The 15,103-nt window shown below is 47.7% G+C and overlaps 1 protein-coding gene across 2 annotated transcripts in view; it reads right to left on the bottom strand.

The window, feature by feature from the left end:
- CYYR1 (cysteine and tyrosine rich 1) overlaps positions 1-14,838 on the bottom strand; it is a 59,321-nt gene extending 44,483 nt beyond the window's left edge. For both annotated transcript variants that reach the window (XR_012766607.1, XM_075446867.1), the window contains exons 1-2: positions 14,751-14,838; positions 13,248-13,350 (exon numbers count right to left, since the gene is read on the bottom strand). Coding sequence is in view for 1 of the 2 variants with exons in the window: in XM_075446867.1 (XP_075302982.1) it covers positions 13,248-13,350; positions 14,751-14,838 (191 nt within the window). In the remaining variant the exon portion in view is untranslated. The remainder of the gene's footprint in view (positions 1-13,247; positions 13,351-14,750) is intronic.
- Positions 14,839-15,103: the final 265 nt, after the last annotated feature.

Genomic DNA, 15,103 nt, shown 5'->3' with positions numbered 1-15,103 from the left:
GCAGCACCACAGGCAGGGCAGAGAGGACGGAATGCAGGCATCCACCATGACAGGCAGCAGGGACAGCGAACATGTTCGGGGCAAAAGCTCATAGCTACCAAGGTCATAGCATCCTGTCCTTTTCCTTCAGTTATGGAGCACAAATGCCATGAACAACTCTCTTTTCAACCCTGGTATACAACAAGGCATGGAAAGAGAGTACCAAGCAGCAGTTTTCCATCTTCAATACAGCCCTGCTCTCCCCCATGCAGTCTGGGCAGCTGGAAGCTCCTCAGAAGGAGTCCTGGTGATTTCCTGGACGAATCAGCAAGCCTTATGCCCCGGAAGTAACCTCTTCACCTTTTAAGCACCAAAAACTTCCAAGTAACACAACTTATTCATGGAAGAGATGAGTCAGCCTTTAACAAAAGTATAACCCAGTCGCTGCAGGTTGCTGGGGTAATTTGGGATTGCATGTAGCTCTGCGATGGTAACAAATCTCTAGAAGGAAAAGAAACCAGAAGTATACAGAAACTTAACTGACACTGTCTCAAAGGTCCCTGACGGTACCTGTACCTGTCAGATTTCAAGTGACAAGGAGATCAACTACGGGCGTTATTCTACTAGACTCCTAAAAATATCCGACTCGGCACAAGCCCTGGGCTGGTGATCACAGCAGCGTCCCCACAGCTTCCCACCACCCACTCGCCCAAGCGGGATCCCCCGACAAGGCTTCCCAGCCCTTCGAGGGGGATTGCAGGGCTCTGCAGGTGCCCACTGAGGCATCTCCCTGGGGAACCGGTCACAGACACGCACAACAAAACCTCTCCTTTGCCGGAGGTAAAAAAAGACCCTCCTTCCTTTAAACAAGCATGTATGCCTCAAAAACCCAAAGCTGCTCTATAACTTGCCAAACTGGGATGACGTCAAGCAGGGCTGTTTCCCTAGCGGTGCACCAGCCAGCCGGCATGCAGAGGTGCCTGTCCCCGCTGGAAAAACAACGCTGGTCGCCGTCTGCTGCGCGGATGCCAGCCTGGAGCTCGGCTCGTAAGCAGCTGCTGTCAGCCTGTGACTGCACAGGATTACAGAAGAGAGACCCCGCACCTACCAGTTTGCCAAGAGCTTCAGAAGGTTTGATCAGCCCAGGCCCAAAACGGAACAAATTCTTACTTCTGTGGCTAAGGTGGAAGGACCTTCCTAGGCCATCAAACCCATCCCCTGCCAGCACAGGCAGCCGTGCCAGAGGCCATTTCAGGAGCTGATCGCCTCTCCTCACACACCTACTTCAGAAGGAAGGATGACTGGGGAGGAGCCTGAGGAGCAAGCAGGAAAGATTTCCTCTCCTGAAGGAGAATATGGAATTTCAATGCAAAATAAATTACATTAGAAGACAGAGACAGCGTAAGCTTACCGAATGCAGATGTTAAACACCACAGCTCCCCTCCTAATCTCAGCACATTATCTTAATGTAGCGTATTATTCAAAACATACAGCAGACATGCCACCATGTTTACAGCACCCCTGTCATATAGCAATTTCGAAAGCATTATTGTCAAGATGACATTTTATTACATTTGTGGAAATATGCTAATTCAATCATTAAGTTTCATTCAACAGTCGCGAAGGCTCAGGAACAAAGACGTATTGTGCTTTACTTAAGACAATTTCAAATGCTGGAAACAGAGAATGAGGGCCATAACTTTTCATCCATCCCCTGTTCCCTTGAAGCTCTATCCTTTTGCTCTCCACTGGAATTTAATACCAAACTATCCCTGCAAAAGGAGCCACTGGAGGAAAGAAATGTGAGGTAAGCAGATTGGTGATCCTGTCATCCATTTTCATATTTTCGGTTTATGTAAATAGGCCATCTATTTCCAAGCCAAACACAGGGTTACTGCCACAGACTGAACAAACAATATTAGCTTTCAGCCATGTAAATATATTAGCTGTCATCGGACACAGCCTCACCGAGGTCTTTCGGGATAGGACCACGCAGCACAGCAAGCACTGTAGCGCGTGAGAAGCTGTGCCCCAGAACAGAGATGTCAGCAAAAAGAAAGGCAGACAAAAATAACTGTTGTCATAGAAGAACGCAACGTTTGCACATGAGATGCTCTGACAGAAGAGTTTTGGGGGAAGGTTACTAATGACTTAGATTAGATTAACACCAAGGCTTCTCGCTCACAGCTCAGAACACTTTTGTGCTGGACATGGCACACAAGGACTCCTCACATGTACGGCCATTCTCCACCCCAAGAGCTTTTCACATGAATATGCTTATCCATGGTATATTCAACATCTATATTCAGACATAAAACTTTGCCTCCAAGTAATCAAAATTCTGCCCGTAACCCAAATAATTCATCTTCATTTGTGGTAGCTTATAGTGCTCTTAGAAGTGAGGAGCCACCACCAGCAGCAGGACATGCTACCTGGATGGCAGACAGGCAATGATGCCCAGACACTGTAGCCTTGCCAGACGGGATATTGTGAACTCAAGACTGAAACGAATGACAATCTTAAGTGTCTGAAAAACGTTGGAAGATAATACGCTATGCAAGTGGAAAGTAAAGATGATTACAAACAAGCTGTACTCTTTATATAAAATATCACACTAACAAAATTCTTGTTACTCTTCCAGAAGAACCTCAAAGATTCCAAGAGATGTATCTCAACAAGGTCTTGTACAAAACATTAGAATCGCTTCAGTCTCAACAATGAAAAGTTAAGTGCTAAATTTATGCTGGCTGCTTATTTTCTCTCCTCTTGGTTTACATTTCCAAAGCAGCAGATGAGGAGGGGCCCAAAAGCTCAGGGACTTTCAGGATTTGAGCCAAACAAAAGAATTAAGAGCTGCTGTCATGTATCATTTAAACATCATCATATTATAAGTGCCACTTATGCATAAGTAATTCATTTTAGGTCTTTCCAATGCTTGTCTTCCATTTCTGAAATCTCCTCAGTCTGATATCAGAATATTTTTTTCTCTGTTTCTGCACACTTGCAGGTCTATCACAGCGGCATCACGATACGAAAGCAAGCACTCCGCAATGCTCCTCCACCCTCCCTGTCCACCACCAGAGCCGAAGCCGCAGAGGCCGGCCGGCCTGGAGCGCTCCCGGCAAGGGGCCCTCATGGGCTCCACGGAGCCACGAACGAACGCGGTGCTTCAACAGTACAGAGGCCAGAACAGGATCCTAACGCCAGCTGCGACTCGAGATGGTTTTTGTGTTGTAGGAAAACAGCAAAGTAGTATTTCAGAAGAAAAAACATTGTAAGACTGTAACTGCATGCATACATACACACGCATCTACATACACGCATCACATAGGAAAGATAACAGACAGCAGCTGGAATCTCCTGCCCTCTCCCTGACAACCTCCCTGTCCTCCCCAGTTTACGTTCCCTTACCCAGAGGGTTGCAGACTGCTCCTCTGCAGTGCAAAGCATCCACCGGTGAAGCTGGAGCCTCCCCCTCCATGGTGGGACGTGCCACCCTCCAAGGCTAATTGCTTCCCTCCTGTCCCAAATGATTACTCCTATTCTGTTCCCTTTGCCGAGGAGGAGGAGGGAGCACCAGTGGAAAGGGGAGGGAAGGAAGGGAAGGAACAGAAGGGGCACTGCTTCTGTCCAGGCCCTCTCTCACCCTGCTGTCGGAAGGGAAAAGTCAAAGGCATGGGCACAACAGGAATAAGCACTACAGAGTATCAGAGACCAGAACTGCAGTTAATGTGTCAGCATAAGCACAGCCATTCGGGACTGCATTTCACACGTTATCCGCAGTTACTAACACTGGGGCCCTATGGGCTGCTCAGCAGCTGGAAACAGCTACAGGGCAGCAGTACCCTAATTACACCTTCACTCGGTCACCCTGACCACGGACTGTATGAAGGACTGGAGTAGAGACAGTTTGCACAGTCCCTTTACGCTTCAACGGCAGCGCAGCAAGTCCACAAGGCACCTAAAAGTAAGGCTCACTGTGTCTCAGCTGATGAACAGATGTTCCAAGAAGAGCTGCATATCCTTAGTACCTCTTGTGCTTGTGACAAACTGTACCATGGGCCCCAGTTAAGAGAGAGAAGCCGGAACATTCAGCACTAAACCAAGCCTCCCTTGTGAGCAAAAGGAATAACTCCATTTAATGACAGCAGTAAAAATCTCTTCTCTATGAGGATGAGCCAACAGAGGGAGACACGATGACGAAACCTGCCTGTCCAGCCTGTGGTATTAGTGCCTCTCCATCCCACACTGAACAGTTACGTATGGAGTAGAGTCCCAAGAGAAACACTGTATTTTACAAAAATAATTCGGGGGGGGGGAGGTTTTTATGATAGCGAAAGCGATTCCGAAAGTAAACGTCACAACTTTTTTCCTTTTTAAATGGAGAAAAATCATTGAATTTCTAAAGATTATGTTAACTGTGGAATTTCTGTCTAGTTGTGGTTATAAATCTCAAAGGAACTTGTGGCTGCCCTGTGAATTAATAGCTCATTTCCTTTAATTTTTAATAACTCACTTATATACGCCAAACTTCGTTTCTGTCCCTTAAAGAGGCGCATTAAGATTAGAATGAGAGTTTATCTTTCTAGGACAATATGCTTCAAATATTGAATTAGTGCTATAGGCTTTATTTGGATTGGCTGCAATTACCTTGTGTGCAGCACCAAATGGCCCTCTTGCACAGCTCTTGACCCAGAAGTATCTTCATTAATAACCCAACCCTGCTCTGAGCTGGCACGATATTACTTACTACAGAGTGACCAGTACAAAATGCAACAGACTAATCCTTCGAGATTCCCACGAGCTCTGTGAAATCTCGGAATTAGCCAACAAAACAGAAATTCTCCAGCTGGGAGTAGGGGAGGTATGGATGCACTGGAGAAATGCTGGGGGCTTGTGCGGGGAGTGGATGTGTTGGGATTTGTCCTGTGTATCTCCTGACCCCCCACAGCAGCGACACACCTTATCAAGCAGCGCTTGAACTAGGAGCAAGGGAGCACGAAGCGGCTGTGAATGTGGAAGGTACCACGGTGAATAAAAAAAAAAAGAAAAAAATTTTTTATTCTAACACTTGGATTCATCAAGGCACTTGAGCTTACAACTTGTCCCATTAGAACCAGCGCATGAAATCCCCACTGAAGTAATTAGCTTATTGATTTCAACGGGATGAGAACTCTATCCATTGCATCTACTCACCGCCTTGAAGTCACAAATGCATTTAACTCCTCTGCTGAACTGACGCCTAGCAAACTATCTGAATTCTCTCAAAAGTGTTGGATGTACAGATGACTGAACAAAGTTACAGATTCTTATTAAATTCAGAGGCGGACCTGTCCCCCACTTGAAAACGGAAAAGATGAGGGGGTATAAAATGACAGACAGAAGGTAAACTTCTTGTGAAGAAACAACAGTCCTCTTGCTATCAACATAATCCCCAGGCTCAGTCTTTACATCAGCCTAACCGAGTGTTAAGAAAACATCTTTTACAAGATCGAGCCCTATGGGAAAATCCTACAGGCTTCCAAAACAGACCACTGCAAGTGGTAAACACCAAATTATCTCTCCCTTCACTGAAAAATCTTTTCAAAATAAACAGTGCAGTATAAGCAAGCTAATTTCACTGGATTCCTTACAAATGTTTATTTTTCCCTCCTAGAGTTTTCTGTAAGCCACAGAGAGCATTTCAGTGATTTATACCTTAATGCTTCCATTTTCAGGCCAAATTCTAACAATCTTCCAAATGATGAAAAACAGATGATCCACAGGGATGTCAACAACTCAAATTTTACCACAAAACTGTGCTACCCTTTTATCTTATGAACAACTGAACTTACATGTTCACAAAAACTTCCAGTTTTCACCAAAAAAACATTCTAGTTCTTATAGCTACCTACTAAAATAAAAACCCCTAACTTCCAAAACCGATCAAACAAACAAAAGAACCTGGTCCCATTAGTCCCAAACATTTCAAAAGAGTTAGTCAGACACTTCCCCCCCACCCCCCCCCCCATAAAAAAGAGGTAGGAGACTTGAAGTAGGACCTATCTTTTGAGAGGTGCTGTTTGGCAAGCAAAACAGTTTTTTCCCATCTCGAGTTGCTTGTCACAACACAGGGTCAGAAATGAAAACACAAAGAGCTAAAGAAGAGGCGCCCTATGCTTTAATTCTGGTGCTGACAAGGGCTTCCTCTGCAGCTGTCGTCAAGAGCAGATACTGCTCTGGTCGTAAATCGGATCGCACATTCTCTGCTGCAGGATATGAACTGGGACAATAGGCATGGAACAAAAAACAACTGGAAGTTCAAATACTTCGCAAAGGTCACATTTTGAATACCATTTCTCTCTCCAGCAGATCTTACAATGAAAATGTGGTCCTAGATCTGTCTCTAAATCGCAGTCAATCTGCACAGAGAGAGTTGGATACCCCTCTTGCGGAGGCTTTCCCAGTCTGAAGCATGGCTAGCACGCTTCCACAGGTACTCCAGACACTGAAGACCAAGGATTAAAAGGCTGAACTGCTGTTCACTTCTTAGGCAGAATGAAAGAGAAATGGTTTCAGTCTGACTAGCAGTCTTGCCCTTGCCCACCACACATTTATAGCCAGCCCCAAGCACTCAGCGCAAGCACCCTCAGGCTCTGCTCTGTGTGCTCATTCAGGGAGACTTTCCTGACCAGAAGCCACAATTCCAGCCAAGTGGAAAATATAATTACTGAACTGGGCCTTTGGCATAGCTCTGGCATCGTATCTGAAGTCACAGAGCCAGAGACATGACACGGCAACTGTCAGGTAAATTGCAGTTTTACATATTGTCCCAAAGTGCTTCAATCATGAGAAATTTTGAACATTACGTTGATGAAGAGGAACAGTTTTATTTTGAGTAGAGTACCATACAACTGTAGCACAGACACCATCTCCAACCCATATGCTGCTTCACATATTTACTGTGGGATGCCTAAAAGTGTCTAATTTTAATTATTTGGAATCTACAGCAAATGCTAAGCTTCCTGATATTTTTTTTTTTATTCACTATGAACTCCAGAGGCTACATCTCTATATTCCTAACTCTTAAAATGTTAATTCTATCCTTTGGTGCACTCCTCCTTCACCACCTACCCTCCATCCTATTCTCATATCAAGGGAATCAGCCTAAGGGACATTTTTCCTTTCATGAACAAGAACGGCATCCTCTGAGGTCAGCTGCTTTTCTCAAAAGTACTACTGGATATAAAGTGCTTCATGTCAAATGCCACACTTAGATACACTACACACGGCTTTTTCTTCAGTTTTGCAGGCTGATGCATGCACGCGATTTTTATGCTAAATGCATTCTCTGTCTCTTTTCCTCCCATTCTCTCTGTCTGCCTTCCTTCCTTCCTGGCCACATTGTGCAATCTCGAGACTTAAAACAAAACAAAAAACCCACCCAAAAAACTTACCCCCTCCAACATATATTAGGTTAATGTAAATAGCACCTGATATTTCAGCCATCACTGAACAGGCTGTGGCTTCCTCATTATCTCTGGTAAGATTTTTCCACCTGCTCTCTTGCAAATCACCATCCACTCTACCTGTAATGAGATCACAGTTCTCTAAAGTTTTTATTTACTTTTTTGTCCAGTTACTTTTGAAGTCCTTGGAAACACATGTTTTGGTTTATTTTGTTTTATTTTTCTAAATAAAAGGTGCCTTAGAGTAAGTCATTCTGAAGACATTTACCAAGAAACTTCATACACTTTGCAATGTGATGTAGCATTGCTGCATCTTAGCTTTCTCTTCTGCTTAAGCGAACACTCCAGTTTACTACCCTTCAAGACTTACCCAGGAAAATATGGACCAACCACCAGGGCTGCATATTTCATCAGTGAGTTTTCTTAAACACTGTGGGCCAAATCTGGGTCTAAGTCCCTTCATTTCCACTGAATATTCAACTGGCCCAGCAGTACTCATTCGAAAGAACAGCTGGACTATTTGGACTCTTTGCTCCATTATTACGTGGAATTTGGGATTACTTCACATCAATTCACAGCTGCTGGCCATGAAGTCATGTGAAAGAGCAAAGGCAGCACCCAGAATCACCCCCGGACAGCATGCAACGACTGACATCTCTGCCCAGAGAGCTCCCTGAGGCTCAGGAGTTACCTGTGGGCGATGATAAACACGAAGCACAAGGTGGTGGAAAAGACCAAACTGGAAGTTAGCCCACAGAAAGTCCAGTGGCCACCAGCATAAACATGAGGGCCACACAATTTGCAGCCTCTCAGAAGCAAATACGCAGAGCACTGTCAGAAACACTCATGCATACAGATTTGGGTTCTGCAGAAGAAAACCCCATTCATACCAACTGCCACCTCTGAGGAGCTCTGGGCTTTAAGGCTGGAGCTGAAGGCAATAACCAGACGTCTACAACTTCCCTGAGTGACAGAAGGCAAAATGCTGCCAGCTGGTTAGCTAGGGAGATACTGGTGTGGTGGGCAAACCTGGAGCATCTGTCACAGGGAAAACATGCTGCAGTCCTCGCAGTGCCTAGCCTGACAGCGAGCTGCGGAAGCAGACACAGCACAGGAAAACAGATAAAAGGTCGGCCACAAATGATTCAACAGCTTAGAAGCTAAGCTCTGCTCTGGTGAGACCTCACCTGGAGTCCTGCATCCAGCCCTGGAGCCCTCAGCACAGGAAAGACATGGACCTGTTGGAGAGGGTCCAGAGGAGGCCACAAAAATGATCCAAGGGCTGGAGCACCTCTGCTATGAGGACAGGCTGGGAGAGTTGCCATTGTTCAGCCTGGAGGAGAGAAGGCGGTGGGGAGACCTTGCTGCGGCCTTTCAGTACTAAAAGGGGGCTTATAAGAAAGATGGGGAGGGACTTTTTACACGGGCATGCAGCAATAGGACAAGGGACAATCGCTTCAAGCTGAAAGAGGGTAGATTTACATTAGATATAACAACAAAATTCTCTGCTGTGAGGGTGGTGAGGCACTGGCACAGGTTGCCCAGAGAAGCTGTGGCTGTCCCCTCCCTGGCAGTGTTCAAGGCCAGGTTGGACAGGGCTTTGAGCAACCTGGTCTAGTGGAAGATGTCCCTGCTCATGGCAGGGGGGGTTGGAACGCGATGATCTTTAAGGTTCCTGCCAACCTAAACCATTCTATGATTCTGCAAAACTATCTTCTGAGGAGGAGTGCAGTTTGAGTTTCTTGACTCAAAGGGCTGGGGTGACGCTGAAGGCTGGAAAGGGTGCCTCCAAGCTTTCTTCTGGCAGGGAGTGAAAAGGTGGGCAGGAGGAACAGTCTGAGCGCTGAAGCATCCCTGCACCTTTTGCTTCATTCCACAGACAAAGCTGCGTTACTTTGCAGCAGTCCAAACATAAATCTGTAATTTGTCCAAGAAAAAAACATTTTTAGAAGGGCTAACTATTAAGCACTAGATGCCGAGCAAATGAACAGGAGGAAATGCATATGCATCAGAGGAAATAATGACAGGCTGTAGCTATTGAAAACTAGTGGGAAGGGAAATATAGCTGGAACATGAACGCTGTAACAACTTGCTCTGGAAGGGTATCATGAAGGGGGGGGAGGAGGGGAAGGATGTGTTACTTCACATTAGAGATGCTCATGGGATTACAGACAACTCAATCAAAGACCTTGAATGCTTACAGATTATACCTGCAGTCCAACTAAAGTCTGAGTTACTGGAACATCTCTTACAGGCCCTGAAATCCTAGTACTAGAGTGAGCCGGTAAGTCCGCATCTGTTCTTCATGTGTGGAAAGAAAAACAGGCTCATCACAGATGCACACAGCCTGGAGGATGTTTGCCGAAAATCTCATCCGACTAAAGAAAAAAAATTCCCTGGTGTCCTAAAAAGATGACAATTTCTTAAAATAGAAAATTCTAAAACCCTACGTGGAGTAAGTCAATGTTGAATCTCATTTTAATGAGTTAAGAAAGTTAATTAATCACCTAAAAGCTACAAGCAACTTGTGTATCGATGATCAAGATCTAGTCCCACTGACTGTTTTAAAATCAGTATATACATTACTGCCTGGTGTTTACATTCTGTTTGTACAATTGCTGGCATATGGGTCTAGAAAGAGAAGAGTGAGAGGCGTGAAACAAAACAGAGAATTGTTTAAAAAGAATGTACTGCACGCCAAAAGGCTTTTCCAAAACTGCAAGAGACAGTTACGCTCATGAAAAATACCATCCCAGAGAAGACAAAGAGCAGAAGCTTCAGAAAAACTTGCAGATTTATGAAGAATGGAGAGCGTGGAGAAATCAGTGATAAACAAATGAAGAAGCATAGGCAAACTCTAAGGAAGCAGAGGAGCCAATACACCGAGGACTACTAACGGTGTTTAAGACAGTAAAAAGGCACTTCTGAAAGCACCCACACAGGGCAAGTCCACTGTTTGGTGCAGACAGTAGGATCAGAAATGATGACCTGGGAAAAGAAGGATATTTAAAGAACAGCATTACGTGGAATTATCAGGAGACATAGTTTGTTGGATTAAAAACGGTTCTTTAAAGGATTTCAACACACAGTTGTTAACAGAAAGACATAAGCAGATAGGTCACTAGTGGCCATTTCCAAATTCCAGGGATTGTGTCTTCTTCTAATGCAGTTTCACCAGTTTGTCATTTGGGGGTGAGGCAACACGAAATTTCTGCAGGAAAAGCTTGCACATAAAAAGACCAACATAGTGCCAAATAATGGAAAAGGAAGGTTATTCTAATGGAGCACGATTAAAGTCACAGTAACATATTCTGCAATGCAACTAAATGCAAGGTGGTAACCCTAGCAAAGAACAGTTTGCAGGCTTAAAGCAGCAGACATGCTTTGAAGACTGTGACTTCAGGACTTAGAGCTGGAACAAATTGCTAAGTTCATTTACGTCTTCTGCGATCATCCCAGATAGCTGCTTCAACATAGGTACTCGAAGAAAGATACAGGAAAAAATAATCCTAGCAAGGCTTCTGTCAAAACCCTGTGCTAAGCCCTCCTAGCCATACTTGAAGAAGGAAGTGAAAATACTAGAGGGAGCTCAAAGGAAGGCCAAAGAATTGACCCCTGAGCAGGACAAAGCAAAACAAAGCAAATCTTACATGTGAGGCTGACAGAGTTCACCCAGCTCAGCGATAAGGTTGAGAGCTGTCATGATGACTATTTAGGGCCACATTTCAAACTCACAGATAAGTTAAGAGCTGACAGTAGGAATTTCAACCTTCGTTTCCCAGCACAATTTCCCAGCAATGTTAGTAAATGAACTATAGAACAGCTTACCAGGTCAGATGGTCAACTCATCGATGCATGAAGTTTTCAAAATGAGATTACACATTTAAAAAAGACACGCCCAAAACGGGTTTTTTTTGGGGGGTGGGGGTGGAATCTATGGCTCAATCATGCAAAATGTCAGGTCAGAGGAATATAATGACTCCTGACTGGTCTTCGAGTCTATGAATTGGAGTACTTAACCATAAAAAAATGAGAAGAATCAAATGTCTCCTTCAAGACATGTTGTGGCAAACAGCACTTGTAAGAGCCCCTTCAGTATTCAAAACCTTCCAGATGAGACACAAACCCTCCCAATGCGTCAGAGCCACTTGCACTCAGCTCTAATCAATAGCTGTTTACATTTCTTAAATAAATACACAAAAGACTAGGTGTCAACCTGGCGCTGAAGGCGTGGTTCAAACATTTCAGCAGTCACTCGAAAGAATCCCCTTGTCCATCCTTCCCAAAGCACAGCTCTGACATTAGGCTAGACAAATGCCAGGGATGTTCGCTTGGAGTGGGAGACAAAATCCACTTGCTCTGTGGGAAGCTTCCTTCTTATAATGTGGTATCCTACGCTATCGTGTCCGTCATGCCGAACTACACGCGAGCTGGAATAAGGTATTCAAGACCAGCACGTCCTTCCATGCATGTAAATGGGAAAGCGATTTCGGAATGAGAAAAGAAAAAGAAAAAAATCAAAGCAGACATTCCCTAGGTGAGCGGAGGAAAAAAAATCACTTGTCATTCTCCAACAGTAATCAATCTTAAGTACATGGGTTTTTACTTCCACAGGAATGAAGGATTCTGGTGCTTTATAATCATTTTATTTACTTTAGCCCAGGAAGTGTCTGATCTGCTTTAAAAACTGTGGATCAATTCTGTATTAAAATACCATCTCTCTGCCTGCTCCCTCAAAGTCCTATAAAATATGCTGAAGGGAACACTGGCTAGCTCCCCAGGTACCATGGCTCAAACAAAACCTGCAACAGAGGAATCTTTCTAGAAAAAGCAACCCCCACCTTCCTGCTCACTCCGCCCCAAGCACCGAGCACTCTGTATGACGGAACTCTTTGTCCTTTTCCGGTTTTAGTCAAGAACATAAAGCAAAAATACGTCACAGACTGCATGCGAGAGGTTAAGGAAATTACTGGTGAGGTTGACGAAACAGAAGGAAAGACGAACAACATTTTATGTTTTGTTTAGGTTTTGTCCTCACACATCAATGTGGTATTTATGGGTTGTCACTTGAATTAGGCCCAGAGCCTAGAGTCAGGTCCACTAGCACGCAAGCTTCTCGTCTTCCTCACCAATGAACAGCTAAAAAGCTGCACTGGAGCCTATGCCGTTAATCAATGGCTTACTCCTACATTTTTCTCTAGATAGGAAATATGCGTAACAACCTCTTTTCACCTGCTGTGTTTTTTTTAAGCACTGTGAAACTCGCTACTCATACTGCAGCATTAAAGGGCCGGGTTACCCTTACCTAGTAATCTGTTCAGTAAATTACACCGAAAGCCAAAACACCATTTAACAAAAACAAGTAAGTCAATAAAAAGGAGGGAAAAAAAAAAGTACTTCAAAGCAAAAAGAATCTCAAATCCAAGTCATTCGAATAGTGGTTTAACTTGGGTATTGTAAGAAAATATTTCAACAAAACCCACAAGATTTCTATTCACAGTCGTTTTCACCTGAAGAGCTTGAAACAAAGTTCCCACCGCCTCTAAAGCTTATGTCCACAGATTATATTATTGTACACAAGCTAAGGACATAAGCCTCAATTTTAGCAAGCTTTCTGGTTTGCTTCATATATACATGCAACCTCAGCTTTTCGAGGAATACCGATGCTTGCTACCAGTAAGGAAAAAAAACAAACCAAATCCAAAAAAACCCCAAACCCTGCCACTGTTTATTGCCAAAACAGTTTCCCTCAATCCGAGCTGACACCAAGTCCATGAACACAGCACATCAGGCTTTTCCCTACAGCGCAAACATACTTACGAAAGGACATTCCCAATGTAGGCATAATACGAACAGCAGTAGGGAGTAGTCCCATCACAGCAGTAAGCTTTGCAGTCATTATCGCACTGAGCCAGGCAATCTTCTGCTGAATAAAAATAACATTCGTGTGGTCAAACAGCAGCAACAACAAAATGCTGTACAGCACAGCTTTAAAGAAAACGCAGTCTAACAGTTTTATACCAGCACAGGATTTCACTCGTGGCGCGACCTGACCCCAAATGGCCGCCCGTTCCCACTCGTGCTGCCCTTCAGCAGGAAGTTCAGAGTTGGGTGTTCTGTGTACGGCTATTTTGCAGCTGGCCGTTATCGGTTCCTTCGCATATTTAATCATTTAAAACAAAAAAGAGCATTTTGAAATGTCAAGACACCACGGATCACCTTTTTCCATCCCAGCAAGGAGCCCAGAGAGAAGCCTGAGGCTGGGCTGCCCGTCCCGCTGAGCTGCTGGCAGGGAGGAGGAAGCCGTCTGGGAACGGGCTACCTCCCCCAGCCCCTGCCCGGCCCCGGCCCGGGCCGTCAGCGAGAGCTGCCCCGGGCTCCCTCACCCCCCACCGGCTGGCAGCGGCTCCCCTCGCCCCGGCCGTTATGGCATGGCCCCCACAGCCAGAGACTGTCGTGCCTGCCCCGCCGCCCTTCGTGGCCTCTTCGGTTGCACACATGCTGCCGCGGCCGAGACGTGAAAGCACAGACGGCAAACCCCGCTCCCGCACTCCTGATGCGCTGTGGCTCCCGCTCCCAGGCGAGCGGGCCGCGCTCAGGGCTTCCCGCTCCACCATTCCCGCCTCCCATCCGTGCCGGCCCAACGTGGCGCCATGTGCCTCGACGACGCCAACGTCCAGCCTCGTCTCACGCCCGCCGCCACGCTCGGTCTGGGCCTGGAGATGCCAAGCGAGGGCGGAGGCCGGAACAGGCTGCGCTTCGCAGCATGGGCGCCTGCTCACGCCGCTGCCCCGACCCCTGCGTGGTCACCCCAGCGCTGAAGAAACGTGCGTGCGGGACCACGGCCCCACGGGCCTGACCGGACCCCCCAGAGAGGGAACAGGGGCGGCCGAGGGACCTCCGGGAGGAGCGGGGACGGGAGGGGAGGCCGGCGGCTGCCATGGGCCCTGCCGTCCCGCGGGGGACTCCCCGCGCGGAGGCTGCTGCCCCCGGGGGGCTGCCCACGCCCGCGGCTCCGGGCCTTCGCGCCTTCACCCGCTTCTCGGCGCAGCCCCTCGGCGCCCCAGCCCTGCCCGCCTCCCGGCGCCGCTCTCGGAGGGCGCGGACTCACCCTCCCGCGGCCCTGCAGCTCCGCTGAGGGGCCCCGCGCAGCCCCCGCCGCCTCCCGCTGCCGGTGCCACCCCCGACGGCAAGGGAAAGCCCCAGCGCCCGCCTCACACCGCCGGGGGCCGGCCCTCGACGCCCTCCCAGCCTGGCCTGCACCCTCTGCCCGGCGGCTCCGCGGCGCCCCGGCTCCCCACGCACCCGCCCGGCCCCGCTGACCTGCCAGGAGGAGGAGGAGGAGGAGGAGGAGGAGGCGGCTGCCGGCGGGGCGCCCCTCGGCCCGGCCGCGCCGCCCCGCTGCCTCCATGCCGGCGGCGGGCGCGGAGCCGCCGACCGCCCCGTCGCGGAGGAGAGGGGAGGCGGGCCGGGGGCGGCGGCGGCGGGCCGGGCCGGAGTGGGGTGGGCGGCGGGCGGCGCCGTCGGGGCCGGGCCGGGCCCGCTGCCCCCCGCCGCGCCGGGGCCGCCCCCGGGCTGTCCCGGCGGCGCCGTGGGTGGCTGCGGCGGGGCCGCCCCGTCGCGGCGCGGCCCCTCACGCTTCCCCGCCTCCCGCCGCCTTTGTCCGGCCCGGTGCC

This window comes from Opisthocomus hoazin, chromosome 1 (assembly GCF_030867145.1).
Source record: "Opisthocomus hoazin isolate bOpiHoa1 chromosome 1, bOpiHoa1.hap1, whole genome shotgun sequence".
Lineage (NCBI taxonomy): Eukaryota > Metazoa > Chordata > Aves > Opisthocomiformes > Opisthocomidae > Opisthocomus > Opisthocomus hoazin.
The sequence above is the reverse complement of the archived record's forward strand: the minus strand, read 5'-3'. Positions and strand labels throughout refer to the sequence as shown.